The sequence below is a fragment of the Lepidothrix coronata genome, unplaced genomic scaffold, assembly GCF_001604755.1.
Source record: "Lepidothrix coronata isolate B3197 unplaced genomic scaffold, Lepidothrix_coronata-1.0 Scaffold23, whole genome shotgun sequence".
NCBI classification, from domain to species: domain Eukaryota; kingdom Metazoa; phylum Chordata; class Aves; order Passeriformes; family Pipridae; genus Lepidothrix; species Lepidothrix coronata.
Genome location: NW_016690203.1, coordinates 1,030,886 through 1,055,954, shown reverse-complemented (window position 1 = coordinate 1,055,954; position 25,069 = coordinate 1,030,886). Strand labels below are relative to the sequence as shown.

General features: G+C 36.6%; 1 protein-coding gene across 5 annotated transcripts; it reads left to right on the top strand.

The window, feature by feature from the left end:
• Positions 1-25,033, top strand: SLC35B3 (solute carrier family 35 member B3). Of its 5 annotated transcripts, none has more exons than XR_001873800.1 (11): positions 1-104; positions 4,452-4,730; positions 6,054-6,175; positions 8,046-8,200; positions 9,644-9,751; positions 11,756-11,853; positions 14,600-14,692; positions 15,085-15,196; positions 18,112-18,181; positions 19,278-19,559; positions 24,507-25,033. XR_001873800.1 is itself a non-coding variant. In XM_017808589.1 (10 exons), the coding sequence occupies exons 2-10, from the start codon at positions 4,530-4,532 to the stop codon at positions 19,426-19,428; spliced, it is 1,110 nt and encodes a 369-aa protein (XP_017664078.1). In that variant the 5' UTR covers positions 1-104; positions 4,452-4,529; the 3' UTR covers positions 19,429-25,033. The 5 variants fall into 5 exon arrangements, 2 of the variants coding, with proteins under 2 accessions (XP_017664078.1, XP_017664079.1); XR_001873798.1 differs by having other exon boundaries at positions 21,104-25,033; XR_001873799.1 differs by having other exon boundaries at positions 19,278-24,212.
• The last annotated feature ends 36 nt before the right edge of the window (positions 25,034-25,069 follow it).

Here is a 25,069-nt window from a genome sequence, read left to right as displayed (position 1 = left end):
GCTGGAGCAGGGAGCGATCCCGGCGGGAGGGAGGGCGGCACGGGCTGGCAGCGGCGGGGGGCGGCTGGCCGGGGCCGCCCTGCCCCTCCTCGCCTGTCGGACAGGTACGGGGGCGGGACCGCTCCTCCCTCCCTGCCTCCTTCAGGGACGAGGGGCTGGCGGGAAGGAGGTGGGGTCGCTTCCTTGGAAGCGTCACCTGGCATCAGGGGGCCATGGGCGCGACGGTGAGGGGCGCCGGGAGTGGGGGCAGGAGCTGGAGGCTGTGGCCGACGGGAGGGATTTGGCCGGTCCGAGGCGGCGGCGTCCGCGGGCAGCGGGACGGCTCCTTTCCTGGGGGGAGGGCGGCCTGTGGCGGCTGGAGAGCCTCCGTGGCAGCCCTGTCCGGGACAGCTAGCAGATGCTCGGGCGGGGCTGCACCCGGTGTGGGACAGCCCCCGGCAGCTCGGTGGGCGGAGGGAGGAAGGTTCAGGGATCGTCGTGGACCTTGTCTCCCTTCCCTCTTCTGCCTCCGGGGCAGGAGGCGGATACCGTGGAGCAAAGTATCCCTTCAGGTTTCCTCACAGATGTGCGTTTCAGTCCCTGTTACCCGGAGCATCCCTCTTGCGGTGCCAGCTTCTGTCCTGCCACCAAGCATTTCTGGTAGTGTTTCCAGAGGAAATGGATCGTGGCCAGGGCCAACGTGGAACTTGCCTTGCGTGGCCCGGGCGGGCAGTTTTTCTGAGTGTGCTGAGATGCTAGGTTCTGCCAAAATTATGGTTTCAATTGATGTTCTTCAAGGTGGAAAAAAAAAAAAAGCCCCAGGCCCTCCATAATGTCTTTTCCATGTTTGGTAAAAGTTAACTTTTTGGAGGCCAGAGAAACCTTTCCTGTCTAGTCACTTGTTCATTTGTTTCTTTTTTGCTTAATAATTACTATTCTGTGTGCAAAGTTGCAAATATTGCTCTGCAGGGGAGTTTTTTTAGAGGGCAAGAAACAAAGTCATTGATTTAAAGAATGTGTTGTTTACATTTTTAGACACAGGAGGAAAAAACAAAAGAGGGAATTTGGTATTTTACGCACATCAGGACAGCTCTTAAGCCACTTGACTCTTCATACAACAGATTTTTGCTGTAGCTTCGTTCAAGAGGTGAATTAGTTGCTTGAGGGATTTTAGCGAGAGGAGGATGAATAACATTTTTCATACTTAGAATAGTAACAGTTTGAGAAGTCACAGTGAACTTCAGAAGAGTTCTGTCACTGTTGATAATGAAATTACTTGGTGGAGGGTGTTGCAAATGGATACATACATTTAGAGTTTTTTCAGCTGTTAAATAATGTTCCTTGAAATGTTTTTTGAAGGATGTAGAGAAAAAGAATTACTATGTATCATTGTTTTATGGATGGCCATGGGCGTGACTAGAGCAATCAGTATTGTTTCTTACTACTTTGATAATAGACTCAGTCATCTGCAAGAAATTAAATGAACAGATTGTAAAATCTGATGGCATTCCTGAGGAAATATGTTGAATATAAATAGTTGAAAATTGAAAAGATTGTGTTAATTGTGTGGTTTAATTCCAGTAGGCAGCTAAGCACTACACAGCCACTTGCTCACTTTCCCCACTGACCTCAGAGGGATGGGGGAAGAGGAAAGGAAGAGTAAAAAAGAAAATTTATGGGTTGAGAGAAAAATTGTTTAAGAAGTGGAGGAAAAATGGAAAAAGAGATGCAAAACAAAACAGGTGATGTAAAGGCAATCATTTCTTCCACAGGTAGATCAATACTCATTCAGTTCCTGAGCAAAAGCTGGCTAACCTCCCTGACTCCTCTCCTCTCGCTTTTCATTGCCAGGCATGAGGATTTATAGCCTGCAATATCTCTGGTTAGTTCAGGTCATATGTCTGGTTGTACCCCCTCTCCCGCTTGCCAAAACATTACTGTGTTATCAGCATCATTTTGGTGACAAGTCTGAAACACAGCACCATTCAAGCTGTTCTGAAAAAAATTGTCTCCATCTCAGCCAGACACAATACATAAATACACTTGTTGTTTCTTCTTCCTTCTACTTCTGATGGTAACTCAGGTAACACAAATAATATTTAGATTAGTAGCCAGAGTGAAAAATGTAGATATAAAAATATGCATTACACAATTCACTCAATTTTTGGATTCATGAAGCACCCATGACAGTACATGGCTGTGTCTCGTCCTGGACATATGTCATACTCAGTTTTAATTTAGGTGAAAAATGAGGCTCATATTACTTCTGCAGCTCTTGTTCCTGCTGAGAAAGTGTGATTATCAAGAGGAAGTGTACACTGGACAGAAAAGATCTGAACAGGCATCACCAAAAATAAAAGTTGAGCTGAGATGCCAACAGTGGATAGATTTTTAACTGTGTTAGTTTCCTTCATGGAAAATTGCTCTTTGGGCTTGAACTTGGAAGTTCTAACTTTGCCTGCAATTGTTTGGGGAGAGTAGTATTTCATGTCCTGGGTTTAGTGATCAAGTAGGATCACCAAGTATCTTCTACAGGCACCTTTACTCTACTTTCCATAGTGGTGGGATGCCATAAACATGAGATTAAAGAGGGCTGCTCAGTCATCATACCCAGTCTCAACAGCTATATATAATTGCTTTCTTAAGCTTCACCTTAACAAACAGTTCAGTTGTTCCTTCTTTCATTTTTAGGCTGCTCTAGAATGCAGATAGTCTAGAGGTGGAAAGGTGGTTTTGGGTTTGTTCATGATCTGTATGCCCATTTGCTCTCATTCTTCTGTCCTTAAAATTAGAATTATTTTTTTCTTCTTCATGGTAATCCCTTGATAATTTTATTGAAAGAAAGTCTGTTTTCTTTTCATCGGGGTTTTCCTAGGCTAGACAAGTAACACTTTCATCTTATATCAGTTCCTAAGACAGGCAATCTGCTCCTCCATCCTGATAACCTTTTTTTTCAGTTGTTCTTTCAATCTGTCTTTGAGGGTGATCAGAACTCTGTGATATTATACATAAAGGCTCATTCATGCCACATTGCCTGACATTGGTACTTTTCTGTTTTTACTAAAAATAGCCTACTTAAACTTTTTCCTTTTTTTTTTTTTTATGGCCACCTCATTTTAGTATAAGCTAACAGTCCACAAGGGTAAACTTTCTACCTCTCACTTTTGGTCTTCGACTGAAGAGCTATGAATTTAAGCACAAATAATTATTGTGGTTCCTAAACCCCTGTTATACTCCCCAAGCTATTCTTTCAGAACTCTAGTAGGAGTCTTGTTCCAGCCTGATAGTAGGTTGTATGAAAAAAAAGGAAACATAAGCACATTGCAGGTTTTATACTAATCCTTAATTTTTCAGCTAAGATTGTAATTTCTTGTATAATATATTGTATAATAAATTGCCAACATTCCTTCAGACTACATTTATTGCATGATCTTGTGATAACATGCTAGCCCAATTTCTGTTTAAAAACAGTGGGAAAAGCATTGTTTATAAGTGTGTGATGAGAATTATTCTTGAGCTGGGGAAAACAAACCACTCAATAGTTGAGACAAACAGAGTTCAATTACTGGCTGCTCACTGAGCTAGATGCTGACCAACACTTAAAAGTCTTGGGACAATTGGCTGATCGCTGTGTTTATTCTTGAGGGTCAAAAGGAAAAAAAGCCTCAAACATCCTACTGTCTGCTGATCTGGAGAACAGAATTATTTGCATCTCAGTCGAAATTCCTTGTATGGGATTCAGTCATCCAGTTTTGTTTTCTGTTACATATGGCAAGAGCTGTATGTGATAAATATTAAAGGGATTGCCATACCACAGACCTCATCAAATAAGAAGTTGCATTTTTGAGACTGGCTTTTCAGTCTGCTTGTTTTCTTCTCCACGTTCTTTTCTGCAGAAGTTGCAAGAAACAGTGAATAAATGTGAGAATGGGGGGGTAACTTCTTCCACTTCAACACTTTTAAGTAGTCATAGGCTCAAATCTGTCGTTTTTAGCAAGGCTTGCCATGTAATGGTCTAGTCTGGTGTGTTTTGCTGTGAAAATGAAGCACAGTAGACAGAACCACAGTGCTTCAAACCAGTTCTTTCATTGTGAGTTCATCATGGGGATCACATCTCTGCCAAGCAGTCACTCCTGTGAGTACTGGCATAAAAGGACTACTTAAAGCTACTGTGAAACTGAAGTTGGTTTTCTGTTGCTGATGTTTTGGGGTTGAGTCATTGGTTTGTTTGCTTTGTGGAGTGCAGGAATACTACTTACCCTTAAAGTGTTGTTGGCCTCTGGTGTTAACTTTGGTGTTAACAAAGTAACTGATGTTAACTTTGGACATCAGAAAAGATAAATAAAATTTATGAATAGAAACAATCCAGCAAAACTCTTAAACCTTTATATTTACTCTGTAAATGTCACATTCATTTACTGTTGTTGAAGGGCTGTATGTTATGTCTTATCTGACTTTAGCATTTCTTTCAGCTTTCAGGCAGAAGACACACAGAAAGAGAAAAGCAGAAAGAGGATAACAATAGCACCGAATGCAGAGAGCCAGGAACCATGGATCTGAAATTCACTTCATCAAGAAAATACATTTCTATCAGTGTACCTTCCAAATCTCAAACTATGTCTCCTCATATCAAATCAGTAGATGATGTTGTCGTTCTTGGCATGAATCTCAGCAAATTTAGCAAACCTACTCAATTTTTCATCTGTGTTTCTGGAGTTTTTATGTTTTATCTAATCTATGGCTATTTACAGGTAAATGCTATGTACTCATGTCTTAGGCCAATTCCTCCTACCCCTATTTTTTTTTCAATACCATAATAATATAGTATGTATTTTAATATGTATAGATGTTTAAACTAGATATTATTGCAAAGTCAAGCTTTCAGTATTCAAGAGCATCAAGTAACTATATAATGTGAGTTTCCATTATAGTTCATGTGCCTAAAAAGTTTAGATCACTTGGACTTTCTTAACTTGATCTTTTACTCCCATGTGCAAGATAGACCTAAGTCTTCATTGGTGTTGAAACCTTTAGAGCTCTCAAAGTTCCATGAGTGCTGTAGAGTTATAGTTCTCTTATTTTTCTCTCTGCTCTCAGGACAGAGCTGAAATATGCTGTGGTAGTTTCTTTAGCGGAAGCATAATGTTTGTGCAATTTAGGTAAACATTTATCTTTCTGTTAACCTTTTCTCCTTTATCTTGAACAGCTACATTTCTGTTCCTTTTTTTTAATTATTATTGAGTTCATCGAGCATTCTCCATAAAGCAGCGATTTTAGAAGTTGATAATTAAAAATCACCCTCTTTCCAATGCAGTTTTCAAAAGCAGCTAAATATAAATATTTAAATATATAATACATAAAAATATAATATATATAAAATATATTTTTAATGTAAAGTTTCTTTAAGAGAGTTAGACAATGTTATCAGTAATTGAAAGCAGAATCTCAAAAAGGAAAATATTAGGTAGCCTTTTGTTTCTGTAGCTGACACATCTACAAAAATCTTTATGCAGTGTGTGTATTTTTCCATAACAGATTGCTCTGGTTTAAAATGTTCCTACAGCCTGCAAATTTATAAACTCACAAGTGCTATTTGATATAGGCACTCAAAATATTAGGTGTGCGTTCCTAGGAGCTGAAAATTACATCAGTAAGTATGTTTGTTAGACAAAGTTTGTGTTTAACTTATCACAAGATATTTATAAATTCTGAATAAAAACAGATAAAAACAAAGTCTTCTACTGATGTAAATGAACTAAAAAAAAAAAAAAACCAAGAGAAAAGCAGACAGGAAGCCATCTATAATTTTATATAAATATTAATGGATCAGATGTAATCCCCTGATGAATTGATCCATTAATTTCAGTGTATTTACACCAGCAGTAAATTATCTTCATGAATTTTGGAAACTTAAATTGTCTTTTCCACTACTTGCAAGTTACATGTGGCAGGTGAATTTGAGCAGCTGCAAAGGCTAGATTTGCATGTATGTGAAGGAAAAAGATCTGTTGATTATTTGTCAAGTCAATATTTTGGTGTATGTACATGACCTTGGTGGGTTTTTGTTTTTATAGGAATTGATATTTTCAGTGGAAGGTTTTAAACCTTTTGGTTGGTACCTCACTTTAGTGCAATTTGGATTTTATTCCATTTTTGGACTAATAGAATTGCAGTTGATTCAGGACAAAAGGAGAAGGTATGTGTTTTTCCAAGCATTTTACCCATTGTCCATCAAGTTAGAATCATTTTACATTTACACTAAATTTAGCTTCTGTTGTTTGAATGTGAGTAGTGTGAGGCATTGGTAGCAGTTCCATAAAAGTGAATTTGCTGGATAATGTTAGAAAATGTTTTATAAGCACCCACTTAGATCTCAGACCTGTAAGCAGTTTTGTTGATTCTACTGTCGTTTTGTCCCACTTAAAGAACATGTTGTATCCTTAAGGTAGCTGATAGAGACTGACTCATGTATGTGTTGCTTGGGATCATCACACGTAGAATAGAGTCAATGCACTTGAAGCCATCTGTCATTGAATATGTTTTCCTCAAATATTGGTACCTCCTCACCAAAATGTTCCTCCAGCATGCTGTGCATCTTGGAGAGTGTCAGAGCTCCACTGTCTGTTTACCATGTGGCTGGGTAGGTTTGCTTCAAAGGATATGCTGAAGTTTTGTGGTTTTCATTTCAGATAGCACTCGTAACACTCTGCCACAAAACTCTTCTGTGTTTTCACTGCAGTTGACCAAGGAAGTTTCTGTTGATTTGAATCCTATGGGAATGGGATAGTTTGTTCTGCATCAATATGGCCATTCTGTGGCTCCCTATCCAGCTACAGCCTCTGCAAACTGTATATTGAGGCCCTCTGGAGAGTTGAACAGAGGCTGTCATGGTGTACATGAACTTTAAAATTGCCTTGTATCCTAGTTGAGCATAACTAGTTTTCCTTACCTGTAGTCAACCTTGGATTATTTTGCAAAAACTGATTTTAGGTTATAGAATTCCATTGTATCCAAACAACATAACTTCGATAAACTATTCCTTTTATTTTAAACACTGACAGCTTATATTTCAGGTTATCTGACTTCTTGAGATACATCAGATAATATTGCACAGTTCCCTTTTGGGTGTTCTGTTACTAGTATTTAGGGGTTTTATTATCAAATAATTGATAATGCTTCAGAGTAGGACCCTTTACGTAAGTTGTGTTGGAAATATAGATCTTAAATATATTGTACATTTTATTTTCTAGCACCTAGCCATCTTCTTGTAGACATGCAGAAATCTGTTAAATTTTAAATTTTTCTCACATGCCTCAGAGTATGTCTGCATCACATAATGAGTTATGGATAAGACAGGATTACAGCAATACAGCTCCTTATGTTGCCTAATGTGGCTCTGAGTATGCATAAGAAAAAGCTGAACATCAATAACTGTAAAATATCACGAAGTGAGCACAGCGATTGCTAAAAATTCCTGTTGGATCATCTGTTGTCAGGTGATAAATTTCATAAAATTGTGAACAAAATATCTGAAAACGTTCAACGAGCCCCTCTGTTCACGTAGCTGAATCACTACTCTCTTAGTTTTGCTGAGTTTCGTAAAACAATGGTACTTTTTTTAACTTTCGTCCTTTTAAAAGTGTCAAGGTTCATGTGAAAATGTCACCAAAGAAACTGGCACAGTGACCTGAAAGGACTAAGATTCAGGATATCTTGGTTTACCAATCTTCTGTGTTTCCCTTGACAAATAACCTGAAGCCTTTGTCTTGATTCATGTGTAAACAATATACCTTCTCCAAAGGAGGTTAAAGAATTACTGCTTGAATACTTCATGAGCCGTGAAGTTTTTATTGTTTTGTATTTGATTGCTGTTTATTCACAGTAACTGTAAGAAATGAAATATGAAGTCAGACATTTATGTACATTTTAAAATTTCTGTTATGGATTGAAATTCAGTGAGAAAGGTGTTGAAGCTGTATTACAAACATATTTCTTTATCTAAATTTTCCAAGCTAAATCTCTAGATGAGTCTGCAATACCAAGATTCGTATGTTTATATTTTGTAGAATTCCTGGCAAAACCTACATGATAATAGCGTTTTTGACAGTGGGAACTATGGGCTTGTCAAATACCTCTTTAGGATATCTGAATTACCCTACTCAAGTCATCTTCAAGTGCTGTAAGCTCATTCCAGTTATGATAGGCGGGGTTTTTATACAAGGTAAGTGTTAGTCTTGCTTTTAGGTGAAGTTTTTATTGTTTCTTTGGGAGGCGATTATATATGGAAACCTGTACTTTGTTAAATTCCACTGATACTATTTTTTCTATGGGGGAAAAATGAGAATTTCTGAAGCATCTTCTCAGAAAATATAATTGGATGAACAGAAAATGTGGGGTAAAACCGTTCTACAGGTCACTTGCAAAACTTCATTTTTACACAAGCTTTCTTAATTTTTAAGAAATTTAAGTTTGTTTTATAAACCAAATCACATCATATATGAAATAGCTTCAATACTGAAATGGAGAACCTGAAATGGAAAAAAAAATCCAACCATGATTTGTGAAGAAATCCCTTACTCTTCTTGTTTGTAAATCTTAATCCCTAAATTCCTAATAAAAATTCCTAAATTTTGATTGAATGTTTATCAGAAATACACCTGGTTTTGTATGTCTTTGACTAGTCCTAAAGTCATACATAGTTCATATTCCAAGAAGAGAAAAAGAGATCTGGAGAAAAACAGATGAAGGTTATAGTTATGTGAATAAATATACTTCGGTATTTCTGGATTTAGAAGACAAATAAATTATAAAAGTTTGTTTGTTCAGTGCACAAAGATTCAGTGAGTAAAGCTCCACATGGGCAACTATTATGGAACAATATCTAGAATGATGTATTTCTGTTTCTGTAGTTAATTTTGGCCTTCTGGTTGCAAAGCTGAATTTTCAGAGAAGGTTGCAACTTTACATATGCACATGCACACACAGTATTTACATTTTATTAGGAAGAATTTTGTATAATTTTAATGCAAAATGACTGGTATTCCCTTAAAGCTTTTTGAAACTTTATATTGTGTTGTAGTAGTATTGTATTCTCAGAAGCTTTGATTTTATTTTTTTAATTTTATTGTGAAAAAAGAAATCAGTTCAAAAAAGTTCCCTTGGAAGCTCATAGTGAAACTGCAGCTTCTGGGAAAGGAATATAATATTTCAAACAAGATATACTAACTCCTGCCTTTTATTTCCTTACTCTCTTTTGCCATCTCCCTCCACATCTTGTCTTTCCCAAACTAAAAGACAGTGTAGGGTTCTAGAAGTACCAGAAAAGACAGCTGAAATGTCTTGCATGAGGGGAAAGTATGACGAAAACATCTAAGCTGTCCTGAAGTTGCTAAGAGAATGCTTTGTTGGGGAGGACATGCTTTAGGAGTCAAACCAAAACTGACCAAAAGCATTGGATACTACCTGTTAGGATCCTCCTCCATGTTAGGAACTGCTGTTGTAGAAGAAACTAATTCCATTCAAGAAAGACCAGAGCATTAAATCCTCTGTTTAAGTGAAAGAGTTGGAACAGTGTTTCCTTTGCCTTCTAGTCTGTTAAACAGGGTAAACGTGAAATTCTGAGAGTGCTAACAGTCCATTCATGCTGTTTGTATTGCTTTTGTAGGAAAACGTTATAACCTTGTAGATGTGTCTGCTGCCCTATGTATGAGTCTTGGATTAATATGGTTTACTTTAGCTGACAGCACAGTTGCACCAAACTTCAACTTGACAGGTAAAGATATATTATATTTTAGAGTTTAGGAAAGTGCTTGTTTTTTTCCTACAATAAGCATTCCATGGAAGTTTGAGTTCTTGTTGGAGTGCCTTTGGGTATTGTACAGAAATTGCTAGTTTCATTGTAACTTTGCACTAGCAGAACTCCTGTCTGTAACAGAAGAGACCTTTATTCCAAGCGTTAAGTTTTTCGGTTCCTGAAATTTCTGGAAATCCCACCCTTTTGTTTGAAATGTTTCATGCATGTTCTCAAGAAATAATTACCCCAGTAAATATGTTAAAATGAGTATGATAAAATTCAGTTGGACTATTTTAAAACTTCAAATGATTAGTTGTCTTTTCTAGTTAAACTTTTAAGTCTTTTTCCATTTCAGAACCATTTACTTTATATTAATTGATGATCTCACTCAATTTTGCTGTAGTTTTTAGGTGGAGTGCCCACATTCTGAGTTTTTTATGCTGTCTAAAAGAAGCAAAGGGAAGATTTTAACCTGCTTGGATTTAAAAGCTTAGTTGAATTTCTTTCTCAAATGGCAATTCCTGAGTTCATTCCAGTGATTTATTTAGAACTGTTTCCATGTGGGTTTCTTTCAGAACTGATTTAGGACCAGGTTTTCCAATTACTTTTGCTCATGCTTTACATACAGTATAACATTGCTGGTCTCGTTTGTGGTTTTGCTGCTGCTGCTGCTCAGCAGGTGCAGCGCTACCACAATGAATGGAACAGTTCTCCTTACGCTCCAAACTATGTAAGGACATAAGATTAACATTTGTCTTGTCCCCACATTTCTCCTCCCTGTGCACTCTTGCGCTTCAGATTCCAGGTAACCTTTTCATCTCAGTCCAGTCCTGAACCCATGCATTTGTCCAGTGGTGTGCCTGGGCCCTTAGGCACTGCTGGAACAAGCATGATGGAGAACAGAGATGAGACATGCTCTATCACTTTACAGAAGTGACCTGCAACAAGGCTCTTGCTGAGCTGGAGTCTTACTGTGTCTTTGGACCAGAGCTGAATCCATGCAGATGAGATATCTATATCTTTAGCATAAACAATGTTATTCATGTTATCTTGGGTTTTCCAACGAGTCACACCTTTTCCAAGGTCTGATAACTTTCAGTGATGAGGAGACATAGAGAGTGTAGCATGGAAAGGAAATGGTTCCCAAAACAAAAATGCTGGTTTTAGAAGTTCTCATATATTCAGATGTTTGCCAAGGAAATGCTACCTTAAACTTCATGTGTCTTAAAAATGTTAAATTTTACAATTCTGAAAATCCTAGGAACTAGGATTTTTATTTTTTTTTCTTTATTGGGAGCTTATACTTCATCTGATTGCCTATTTTGAGACCTCTGATTGTAAGAACATCATATTAAGAAAATATAACACTGCTTGTTTCTAGTCTTCCACTCCTGATTCTTGCCTGACATGATCTTTTAAGGAACCAAGACTAGAGCAGACAGTAAATATGATTTTGATGATTAATATCTTCTGTAATGTATACTTAGAAAAAGAGATATTTCAACGTGTGTGGAACATTAAATACAACAGTCATGAAAGAATCAGAGTTTGGAGGTTGGGCAATGAATTATGACTGACATGGATAAAGGGTTATTTTTGTTATTGGAAAGCTGATTACATTATTGACTTTGTAGTGACTTTGTTGTGAGCATATATGGTAACCTAAAACCATGGGATTTGTAGCCAGAGTGGTTTTTTTAAATGAATGTTTCGGTAATTAGAGATTTCCACTATGAATCCCCTTGTATTTGTTTACACACACTGCTCAGGAGTTAACTAGTGGAGGGAGTGGAGGTGGGCACTGCTTTGTACTGGTGTAATGAAATATTTTTGCTGGCATTTAGAATATGTTATAGAAGGGAGTTATTATTATTTTTCTAATCCTGAGATATTTTTTTCAGGATAAGTACAGAGTGGTTTTTGCTGCTACTCTGCTGATAAATATTCTGAACGGGTTTTTGTTTGTTTGTTTTCTTATATTAGGTGTGGTCCTAATATCCCTTGCCCTCTGCGCAGATGCAGTTATAGGAAATGTACAGGAAAAAGCTATGAAGTTGCACAATGGTTCTAATTCAGAAATGGTAAATACCAGATTTGCAATTTTAAAAGAATATGATCTATCATAGACAAGGCCTGCAATGACAAAATATGAAACCTAATATGCTTTTCTCTTGCTTATGAAAGAAAAAGCTCTTGGTGTACTATTCTTGGGGTTTTCTGCTTGTTTCTTTGGGGACTTTCGCTGGTTTTTTTGTTTTGTTTTTCAACCTTTCAAGGCTGCTGCTTTCCCTGCGCAGAAATGTATCTTGCAGCTACAGAAACACTCATTTCTGGCAACAATTCCTTTGTCTACCCTGCAGGCCTGAAATCAACGGAGTGTTTTCTCTATGATCATGTGCTTAATCTCTGAAAAATATATACTGTCCTTCTGGTACAGTTGTGTTATATGGAACACATTGCTTTTCTCACTTACTAGACTTCCAATTCTAGAGGGTGCTAGCACTTGAGAGGCAGCCTTTTTTGAATCTTTTGAAATCTGTAAAACTCTGACTTTCAGAATGGATGGATATGTGTGTTCCTGATTCAGTGAAATACATAATTTTGCAAAAGTCTTGCTCAGCATTTTTTATATACTTACTTGGAATATGGATTATCTGTTCATGTGATCTGAGGTTATTTTTCTTTTTAGACAAAACTTATGTTTGAATTTGGCATATTTTTCTGTGAAGTTGAGTAAATACAAGTAAATCTTTTATTATAACAGGCATGATTTGAATATGCCACAAGTAAAAAGTTACCGGAATTTATTTTCCATATTTGGCACATTATTTGACATTTAACTAGAAGATCTAGTTTCTCATTATGAACATAGCGTGAAAAATGGAGAAAAAGATAAAAGGAATCTTCGTTTAGGGCTGGAAGTGATTTAGGATGGCTTAAGACATTTGAGCTACAAGTGTCTGAAAAGTGGAAGAATATACACCTAAAAGTGTCACTGTATTCTTGTTTTTATTTTTGTACTTTGTCTTAGTATTCACTGTTGACTGCTGCTGAAGGCAGAGATTTTAGCTACATGGACCTTACATGACCCAGTGCAGCTTTCTATAGCTGTCATCTCCAAAATCCAAACTAAAGTACCATCTGTAACTTTTCTTGCCTACTTTGCATCTTCCCAGCAGTCATCTGACAGTTGTTGCTGCCTTACCTATGAAACTACAGTTATCTCCAGGACTTTGCTTTTATTCTGCATCAGTCTGACAGATGTTGGTCCTCGTATTGTATACTCATACTAATAATAGAGGATGAGTGTAATGATTAAGGATGTAAAAGTTTTATTTGTTTGAGGCTTAGAGTTACACTCCAGGATTTTGTTTAGAGAATTCAATGCAGAAGTACAAGCAGAATTTTAGAAGTCATTTACTTGAGACTGAGGGTAAAAATTGCATCTGAATCACAGATTATATTTAATGGACAGTGATCTGTAAATAAAATCGAATAGTAAAGGAACCTGTCATCCACAGCATCTCTGTTTCATTGTCAGATTTGGAAATTGCCCTGGATTTAAGCAATTATGAAAAGAGAAAAGATGTCTTGTGGCTGGAATAGTAACTGCTGCTCTTGAAGATTATACCTGACTTTTGTCTTGTTTGTCTTACATCACACTGTCTAACAAGGAAATAGCAATGTGGTGCTCATTCCTGGTTGTGAAAAGGGAGGTCTTATGGCAGTTTGGGAGAAAAGCTGGATGCAGAGGCAAGTGAAGAACTAGGGACTGATTTCTGTGTATATGAACAGTGTCAAATAAAAGCAGATCTGCTCTTTTAGACGTGTATTCATCCTCCTTTATTGTAAAGCAATGATAAGCATTGTTATCTCATGGCAATGCTAACAATAGTTAATAGATTTATTTTTCCAAATAGTTGAGATTACTCTAACAAGAAAACAATTGATGAAACCTATGTCAAAAGTAGACCTGTTGTTGACAATGAGTTTTGAAAGCATAATCAGCATGCTCTAGGCAGTTCTGTGTAGAACAGTTCTGTTTACTATCTCCTTTTTTCATAAGAAAAGGCTACTAAATGTCGCACAAACAGCTGACTGCCTCCTGCTTCATGGGAGGATGTGTGGATGGGTTCCAGCTTCTAATTCTGTTGACTCAATGTGGGAAAGGATAGGGTGAAGATTCTTCTGTTGGTCTATGAAACTATGAATTAAATAAGGATGCAGACAAAGTAAAGAGCCTACCTGTTTGCTAAGCATTCTGAGTGCTGAACTTGGCCAGAGCTGGTCATATTTGAAAATCTTATGCCCTATAACCATGATACATATGTGCTATGTATGTGAACGGAAGTGACACAGCTGAAACTAATGTGACACTTCTGGCAGTTCATGGTGATTCTGTGCTACCCTTTGCACTTTTAAGGTAATACAGATCTTTACTGTGCTGAAAAAGTAGTGGAAAATGAAATAAGTTTAACGTGTTATTCAGACTATTAAACTAAATAGTTGTGTGAAGTTTTATTTAGGCTGTGAAATCCTGAACTTGAAGGATTTACCGCTGTTGACACTGACCTCAGGATATTATTAACTGACTAGCTTTCCAAACTTCTTTTATGTTGTTGTGGGTAGGAAGAATGTGTCTAACACTTATTATTGACTTTTCACTGTACATCAACTATTATAGAAATCCTAGTTAAAATATCTTCAAAGGCTGCAAATTCAGCTCTGAGAAGCTGAGCATATTAGCAGGGCCAAGCATTTGAAATCATTTAATTTTATCCTTTGTATAGTATCACCTGGTAATTATTTTCTCTTACACTATTCTAGGTTTTGTATTCCTATTCAATAGGTTTTGTGTATATTTTATTTGGATTAACATGCACTAGTGGATTAAGCCCTGCAGTAACATTTTGCTCAAAGGTAGGTGTAAAGATTTCTTTTTCTCTATGAAAACCTTCTTCTGTATGGTTTAGCAAATCCCACCAGTTCTCTCTCTAATGTCCTATTTTCATCGTGTAAACTGGTTTACTTGTATAATTCATATATTAAGGGAGTTTTTCCAGTCTTTGATGTATAAGATAGGGGAAATTTTTAAAAAGCAACAAAATCACAGGACTAGACTTATGAGCTTATAATTTCATTATTATTTTTCCATTATTTAACTAAAATTAAATAAGGATTTTTGCATGAATGCATTGTTAAACAGCTTATTATTGCTCAAGCAGTTGATTAAAGTCTGTACTTTTATGTCATTTTGCAATACCTCAGGGTTTGTTTTACATTTTCCTAACCAGCTTTTTTTATTGTTGCAGCATCTAGTTCAGACTTACGGTTATGCATTCCTTTTCTCCCTGACTGGGTATTTTGGCATATCCTTTGTTCTAGCTTTGATTAAAATCTTTGGTGCCCTTCTTGCTGTAACAGGTACGAACAAATGATATCTTTTCTGCTTTTGTATAAAAACAAAGTAATCCTATTCTATTATTTAGGACAGAGCTTTTGAGAATTCTTCTTGCTCTGGCTTTTTTTCTGTTCTTTGTGCTGGCTGATTTCTGTAGCACTAGTAGAATGTGTTTGAGAGCTCCCTGGTTCTTTTTATGCCACAGTCTCAACCTTGAAGAGCCTGTTAAGTAGACTTGTGCATATAACCCACACTATGTTTTAGTGCGGAAACAAAAAACACTGTTCTAAACCAAAACATTGAAATAGAATCATGGAATGGTTTATGCTGGAAGGAACTTCAAAGGACATCTAGGTCCAAAACCCCTGCCATATCTTCCACTAGACCAGTTTGCTCAAAAGGCCCATCCAGCCTGGCCTTTAACACTTTCAGGGATGAGGCAGGCACAGTTTCTGTGGGCAATCTGTGTCTCGCCACCATGGCAGTAAAGAATTTCTTCCTAATATCTAGTCTAAACCTACTCTCTTTCTGTTTAAAGCCATTCCTCCTTGTCGTGTCACTACATGGCCTTGTAAAAAGTCCTTCTCCAGCTCTCCTGCAGGCCCCCCTTAGGTATTGGAAGGCTGCTATAAGGTCTTCCCAGAGCCTTCTCTTCTCCAGGCTCAACAACCCCAACTCTTTCACCCTGCCTTCATGGGAAAATATAGCAAAGTGTAAGGAAAGACGTGTACCATTTGAAACCTGGAAGGAAAAGTAAGGATGTTCCAGAAAAACATAGTAGGCAGTGACATTGTTTCTAAGTGCATGAAACTACAAACATTAATCACAAGAGCCTGGTGGGTGGAAGGTGTAGCAAGATGCTGTGTAGCTACTTTCCTTTCTTACTTCTACCACTAAAAGAAACCCCTGGTTTCTGTCGGGTGATGCTCTAATTCGCTCACAGTAGTGGAGTTAAAAACATTGTTTTCTGACCTGAGGATTGCATGCTCTGATTTCCTGTCGCTTATTTCCTCTGCAGCATGTCTGTTTTGCATTTGTTTTTAACAATGTTCGGTAGGTCTCCTGACTGGAAATGGACCCAGATGAGAGGGTTGGTCCATGTATTAAAATAGCTCTTAAAAAAAAAATGGTCTCACTGTACTAAAAAATGTTAAAAATGCTGTGGAATAGCAAACCTCTCCCAGGTTTTCCTATGCCTGACCTTGACAATTCTAACATTTGAGCCCTTTCTGTCTTGCCTGTAGCAATGTGAAAATGTTTATTGTGCCACAATGAACACCACATTCATTACTGTCCCTCCCACCTCCCCCCATCCGCTCTCCCCCTTCATGGGGGGAGTGGGGTGAAAGAGTTTAATGAAAATTGTATTTCTATTAGCAGAATGAGAAATTATCAGACTTAATTGGGAAAAAGAAGAAAAGGCACTTAAATTAGAAGGAAATGGTTACATAAATATTTTAATTAATAACTGATTTGAAAGAACAGAAATAATTGTAATTAGTAAAACTGAAGTAATTTAACCATTTTTTAAATTATTCATCTGTAAACTGTTTTCTAATTAAAACTCAATTTTCTTTTTCATTCTCCTTTAATTTTTCATGTAATAGGAAATCATTTTATTTGATGTGCATAAATTTCTTAAAATGTAAAGAAAATCAGTAAAAATTACTAAAATTATTAAAAAGTTGAGGCTGGGGCAGATGAAGCAGTGGTGAAGTCTGTTTCTTCCCCTACAAAACATACTTTTAAGTAAATATTTGTCTGTGGGGGAGAGTTGGTTAAAATAAAACTTGCTGGACTAACCATAGCAGCATGAAATATACCTCAGTAGTCACTGGTAACTTTTGCCAGTATGTTGCAGTACAACTAATTTGGATGTTATACAAATCTTGCTTAAGCAAGTAAGACTTTCCAGTATGTTGTAGTAAAAAATATCTCATGGTAAGCACAATATTTTCTTTTAATAAAAATCATATTCTTTAGGTGCAGACCTACCGCACCCTGTACTGGGGTATTTCTCAAGTAAGAATCCTGTGCTATCATATAGAATAAACACCTTCTCAGGCCCTTTAGCTCCACAGCTAAACTTGTGTGCCTGGCTGCATTGCTACTTTGTTTTAAAAAATTTTCTACAACTTCTTTGATAAACTATATATGCTACCCAGCACTCAATTTGGTGTATCCTTGTTCATAGCAGTTTGCATTGAAATTGTTCAAATAATTGTTGGAGCTGTAGTTAATTTAAGAGTAACCAAAGAGGTTACTGCTATTTTGGAAACAGGATTATGTTCTTCACTCTTCTTACTACTTTAATTTTTTTTTTTTTTTAGTGATCAAATTACATGTAGAAGAGGATCTCTTAATGGTTTTGAGGAAAACATCCTAATGCAGTCATTGAAGTCAGAAGAGAACATCCTTGTTCTCTTAGGTTTCTATCTAAAATTGTATTTCCCTGCGCTGTTAGGTAAATTTATAGCAATTTGAAAAGAATGATGAGATGATAATCCCATTCCACTTAAAAACAGAGCCCAAAACACGGCTGAACTCTAATAACATGAGGTGGAAATGGCAAGAGATTTGTTGTATCCAAGCTTTAACAGATTAGTTTAGACCATCAGATAATTGCAAGAGTTGTTTGTTGCTTTCAGAGACTGTGAATTGATTAGCATGAAGTTATTAAAGAGCAAATTTTGTTCTGGAAGTTTTTTTTGCTGCAGATAGTGCGACTGGGGTGATACTACTGTCACAGTGTCCTTGTTTACAAACAGTGTAGGGTTCTAGCACTACATTTGCAGTGTGTGTTTGCACCAAGGGTGATCATCGTTTTAGCCAGACAATTAATTATGTAATGAGGTTACCTGCTAATACTGAAGCCTATTTTATATTCTTGTGCTGCAACTGAATTCTTAAAGAGGTAAATATTTGTTTTCCTCTGCAGTAACAACAGGAAGAAAAGCAATGACCATTGTGCTTTCTTTTTTGTTCTTTGCAAAGCCATTTACATTACAGTAAGTATTTACAGTTTTAAATGCTTTATTAAATATTTTATAAGAAATCGTGTCTTGATCATGGAAATATAACAACAGTAATTAATCAGGGTTTAATGCATGTCATTTCATATCTTCTACGATTGTTGGCAATTTGCTGTAAATATTGACGGGCTTGTTGATGCTAAACATAATAGAGAAAATAGTTTCCATTTTTCTAAAGGTCTGAAAGACAAGCTATTCCATGTGTTGGCATTTTTTGTTGTGTTTTTTTTTTTTAAAGAAAACCCTTACATAATTTCTAATTCTTATGATACTTAATAAATTGTTTGGGTACTTTCTCTGTGGAGGAAGATTTGGCTAAAGAAAGGGATTTTCTCCATTGTTTCTGCTTTTATAAGCTCAGATTTGAGTTCTTAACTAGCCTTTTTAAAGAACTGCAAGCTTCTATTATCTTGAGATATTAAATGACAAGATTTTTGAGCTTGGGTTTATTCCCTTTTTTTAGTTTCAGGGAAGAGCTTATATTGAAAAATGCAGCTAAGTTGCTACTTTGATCCTAATTGTTTCTGGTTTGAAACAAAATAATATTCCATTTTATTTCTATATATAATTTTATTTGAGATTTAAGAACAAAGTTTACACCCAAACACCCAAATGGAATTTACTCCAGCTAAAAGTCTTCAGGCTTAAAATAATGGAGAGCTGAAAGAAAAATGTGCCTACATTGGGAAGTATGGATATAAGGCACTGAGTAAGAACACATTTTGGGTCAGTAATGGAGATTAGCTCTCATAACCATAGGAAGGAAAAACATACTAAAATCTTCAGGATTATTTTATTCATGTGAGAAATAACAGATACTGTTTAGTTGTTATTTAGCTATAAATGCCTTAATAAGCTCTCCAGCCAGGACAGGAAAAAAGAGGGGTGCAAGGATAGTAATAATAAAGATTCAAGGATATTCAGAGCCCACTGATTTGTAGGGGTTTTTTTCTTCAAATCCTCTCTCCTTAATGTAGGGGCTTTATTTAATCCACATCTATAGGTATGTAATTGCTACAGATAAGTGCTAATGGTAACTTTTTTTCCCTCCTCTCCTCTCCCTCCCCTTTAGGTACGTGTGGTCAGGCTTACTTGTTGTCCTTGGTATATTTCTTAATGTTTACAGTAAGAATATGGATAAAATCAAACTGCCTTCAGTGCATCGTCTTTGGAAAAAAACTGTGGAAGAGAGAAAAACAAGGACGTTGTCACAAACTGTATAGGCAGTGGTTTATGCCTTGTCTAGACTTTGACTTCCAATTTTGTTGGAACAGTCCTCAACTGATTCACTTTCCAAAGGGAACATTATTAAAACCAAAGGAGCTGAAGGCATATTATCTGCTTGCAGATTGCTGTAAGTGCACACTTTTGTGAGTCCTTTCTTCAGAGCACTTGAATTCATCGTAAAAGATGGTGTAGGCCGTTGTCAGATGGCTTTATCAGGCAATGAAGGACAGCAGCTCCTGGCAAACTGCTGAGAAGCTGCACTCAAGTGGGACACTGTAGAAGACTAGTTTGGGCATTTTAATAATATTGGCCATGTGGCTGATCTGAGATTAGTGGTTCTTTGTTAATTGTCTAGGTGGAGTAATTTAAATGTAATACTGTATTAATTTTTAATGGAACCTGATCACCAACTGGTCGACCAAATTGTGATTTTAAAGGTGGAAGGTTTAGAATATGGTATGTTGTCACTCTTTTACATTTTAAATAAAAATGTTGGGGTTTTTTTAAGTTATTTAGATCATCACAGAATTTGGTATTTATTGTAATAATTGAAATTTTTATGGAAATCTTAGTGTCACTCTTTTTGACTATTACTTCTGAGTAACAAAACTGAGACTGAGTTTGTTTAGTCAACACTCATGCTTTAGTAAGGGGGGAATGGGCTTTTAGGCCTGAACAGGGTGAGAACACAGAGAGAAAAAAATCATGATTGAAACAGTGGTGTAAGAAACTGTTATTTGCTTATTCTGTGGTGAAATACAAAAATTTTAGTGGCCTATGGCCCTCTGTATCGTAGTGGTGTAAAGAGACATGGAAGTTCTCTTTAAATTAGTGTCATCAAATTGAAAGTCTTCAATTTCGATATTGGAGTAAAAAGTAACAGCATCTGCTAATGTGTTTGGAATATGTATCGTGTTTGTGTGGTCTTCTGATGAAGTTAAGAGGATTAGGGTACAGATTACAATTTTCTTTCATTAATGACAGGAGGAGACAATGTGCTACCAGTCTGTCTTTTTCATCATGAATTTAGGAAGACTAAGTCCATTTATCTCTCTTACTTCCATATTCAACTCGCTTTTGAATCACTTGCCATCTCTTTCATTTTATATAGTTAACAAAGCACTTTAAAAATACCAATCACCTTGCAAATCACTGTTCTTATGTGGTCATGTTTTTTCTTTTTGTTGTGTTCCTTAGATGCATCTTGGTGTGTGTTCTTTCAACTTAGACAAAAGTAAATTGGATAATAGAAACATATAGTCAGAAAAAATGTACAAAGAATTGAAATATCTCACAGGATTGCCCTCTGTCAAACTACTAGTTGATGAAAGTATTCACAATGTGCAAAATGTTTTTCAGACACTTAGGAAGAATATCTGTTCCAAGGAGCTTGTAATCAAAGCACAGACACAAAATGTGCCTTAAATTTTGCTTATTAAATTGGTAGCTAGCATGTGCTGTATTAAGTATGTTATGGAATAGAACACAGAATAGCATAGCCATCTTAGCACGTGGAATGAATAAGTGAAGAGCTGTGCTAACATAACTGCACTGTCTCCAGCACTCAAGCTACTCAAGCTACTCAGCAAAGCCTTTCAACCCATACAAACCCACTGTTGCCGAGATGGGAGAATTTATTGCATGTGACAATTTTGTTTCTTAAAATCCCAGCTGCTGCATGATTGATTCTGTCCTGGATAAGGTAGAGAGGTGTGAATTTGATGAACAGATACACCTTGAAAGAGAAGGATTGCCTGCCGTGACCTTCCATTTTCATGTTACAGCCAAAGTTTTATGGTAAAGTATGATAAAGCGTTAGAATTTCAGATTTGGTGTAAGAGTGCATTTGACCAATCAAGTGGATTGATACACTTCTTTCCCCATAATATTTATGATTTCTTACATTCCCTTGTATTCTTTTCACTATATGAAGTTGCTCTTTCCAGTGAGGGTAAGATAATTTTACAGTCTCAGTTCTGCCATCTGTAAACTCTCTCTGTTGCTAAACTTTATTGAACTTCAGGAGAACAAACTATGTGAAAGCTACCATACATGCAGAAAGTCATAGTAAATATAATTCATTTGGCATCTGTTTTATTTAAATAGATGAGGAGACACTCACAAAGTTTCCGACTGGAATTCAAATGTCATATGTAGGTTTCCAAGCTGTTTATATAATCCAATTTTGTCTCCATTCTCTCTCTTTGGAGAGCATAGCATTCACAATAATTCACCTTTTAACTTATTCTCTATTTTATACAAGACTGAGTTAATGAAGCTCACATTGGGGGAAGTTTTGATTTATTTTTTTATTAATTTTCTTAACTGTAGAAATGTATGTTTTGTTTTACAGATGTACTTTAAAATTATTTTTATACACAAATGAATATTATAGGTTTACTGTTAATAGCATAAATTTAAGAGTCAGCTCTTTATTTTCGTAGGTGTGAGTCTAGTACTTGCAAATCAACAATATGTGTGGTAAAGAAAATGCACACACAAGTTAGAGTAGTTCATAATTTGCCACCCATCATGGTCTGTGCAGTTTCATGCTTTCATTAAGAAAACCATATCAGTGAAATGCTGTTTGTGGGGTTGTGTTTTTTTTTTTAATAAGCTTCATAGTGCATGCAAGGAAGAGAACCTTACAAAATTACAAGTTTTCTTATCACAAAATTTTGTTTTAGAGTCTTCTGTACTGTATACGTATGTTGGTTTTAAAATATGAATAAGGACTTGTCCACAAAGTAACTGTAAATTCTTTTTTTGTTTTTGTGTAAGAGCACTTATATTGAGGTGTTGTTTAATCCTTTCTGGTCATGATAACTATTGCATTTTATACTCATTGCCTCCTGTGCTCTTTATAGTAGGCATGATGAAACCATATAAAAAACCATTCAGGTCTCTCACCAGATTTATTATCTAAATATTATGTGAAATAGTTGCTTCTTATTCTTATGCTACACAACTTTCTCCTCTCTACAAAAAATCTACGATGTAAAAATTAGTTATGACATTGAAGTTCACAGTAAAATTTAAGTCTGAGCAAGGTCTCCACTGATGTCAGCAATCTACCTCTGTGACACCCTCTGCTTCTGCCTCCTTTGGAAAACTGAGGGAGCTCTGTTTTCCTAAATTAGCATGCATTTGCAGTTGCTTTCACATTACGTTTTTGCATTTATTTAGCACACTTCAGTAACAAAGTAATTGCCTGTGCGGTGGATTTCTTCATTATTTCTTCATTCAGTATGTCAGTATCACCAGAACTGCTAATTATTCAGGTACCTATGTGTGAATACAAGTATGGGAGAACTAATGCCCTGAGCCTGCACCCCTGCCCCCCAAACCTACAGTGTTTTCTGATACTACATTAAACTGGTTTTTATAATCTTGTTTTACCACTCCTGTGCTTTGAACTTACGAGTTAAACTTTCAAGTTAAACTTAGGCGTACATCATTACTACTTGCCTTCCTTACTTCCTTACTTATCTTTCTTAATTTTGGATGGTAACTCCGTTTTTAGCGTGCTCTGTTGATGCACTGTGCATTTTTTCAGGTTTATATTTCTGCATTTAAGGGCTTACATCATACTATTGCAGGTTGGTCACATTCCATATTTTGTGTTTCATATCAGTCATAGCCATCTGGATGATTCTTTTAAATCCTCTTTTCTTCATGAAAAAAATCTTTCCTTTCATACATTACGTTATTTTTGGAAAGGTCTTGATGAGTACACGTATGAGTTAACTCCTTGACCTCATTCCATCTTCCAAGAAAATCTCTCTTCTCCCTTGCTTGCCTTTGAGAACTAAAGGAAGAGGAAATAAATTATTGCAAGTGCTATTTTTTTCTTTAATAAGTGCCTTCCATACTAACCTGGTGTGTCTTAATTGTTTCTTTTTTTTTCTGCCTCCCATGCTCGCAGGCAGAAACAAGCCCTTGTCTCATGTTTGACCACTGCTTGTTCAGTCATGGAAACTTTTTGAGTTGTTTACTGTTCTGAAAAGAGGTATAAAATTGCATTTATACTCTGGAGGGCAGGAAATAATAAGTATACTTCACAAGTTAAGGAAGTAATTAAATGGATTAATACTTTTTTCTGGAGGGATTTTATATATGGTTTAGGTAATAGCTCAGAATTTGTTAGTGGAAGGGTTTTTTTTTCCTTTTACATTTTACCTGCTTAAAAATCTTTATATTAATTTTAATATTTAATATAAAACTCCTGACTGTTCAGGCAGTTTATAGAGATTAATTTCAGTCTTGCCTATGAGGCAGAGAAGTCTGGTCTCCATTTCACTGGCGTAGAAATGGTAACTTGCCCAAAGTTGCCTTAGTAAATCTGCAGGGAGCAAGGAATAGATGTTAACACCCTCAACTGTTCTATGCCCCAAGTCCAGCAGAGCCCTTCTGTACCTTAAACAAAGCAGTACCAACGTAAGCTCAGTTTTCTTTTACTCCAGTTGTAGAGATGTTAAATTGTTTCTGTTCCTTGTTCTATACTAGCATAATTTAAAGGGAAATTAAGACAGCCATAAAATAGATTTCCTGCATTTTATTTGAAGCTTCTTTGTATTGTTATGTTCTTGTTGATTTGTTCTATTTTCTGTGAACACTGCTATGGAAGCAAACCAGAGAGATTAGCAGTTGTACAAGAAGCGTAATATCCTTCACTTTAAGGTGACTGGTGCATCTTGCTGCTGGTCAAAAGCTGCTGCCGTTGGAAAACTGTGAGGAACTATCATCACATGAGGAATTGAGCATAATGGTGTCATGCCAGGTCTGTATCTTTCACCATTCACCTGTAGAGAAGCAAAGACTAATGCAATAAAGAACATTCATGCACAAATACTCAGCTTAGAATATAATGCTGACTTAACACTTTTCTACACCTGGATTCTGCTAGTTTGCTGGGCTTTTGAGGTTTAATAATAATGTATTGCTTCTCTACACTTTTGGTTATTTAGATGTTTTCTTTCCTAGATTTCTCGGTTTTATGCTTCCTTGGTTTTTTTTTCCCTTACTTGTATTTTAAGTGTAAAGTTTTACCTTGTAATTTTCATTACGCCTGTAGTATTGTGTCCACTTCTGGGCTCCCCACCACAAGAGAGAGATGGGGCTACAGGAAAGAGTCCAGCAAAGGGTCATGAAGATGATGAACTGGAGCATCTGGGTCTGTTCATCCTTGAGAAGAGACAGCTCAGAGGAGTCTCATCAATGTGTATCAACACTGAAGAGAGCGTGCAAAGAAGATGGAGCCAGGCTCTTTTCAGTGATGCCTAGTGACAGGATGAAGGCAATGGACACAAGCAGAAATACAGAAGGTTTCCTCTGAACAGCAGGAATCACTTTCTTACTATCAGGACGACTGGCAGAGGTTAGCCAGAGAGCTTGTGGAGTCTCCACCATTGGATATATTCAGAAACTCTGGACGTGGTCCTGGGCAACTGGCTTTGCTTGAGCAGGGGAGGTTGTACCATATGGCCTCCGGAGGTGCCTTCCAACCTCAGCCATTCTGTGATTGTAAATCTTAATATCTCTGTGTATCTTTCACTTTTTCTCCTGTTTACAAAGTGTTAATAAATGTATTTAAAACATAAACCAAGCATCTCTGATGTTGCTTAAAAATTGGGAGCA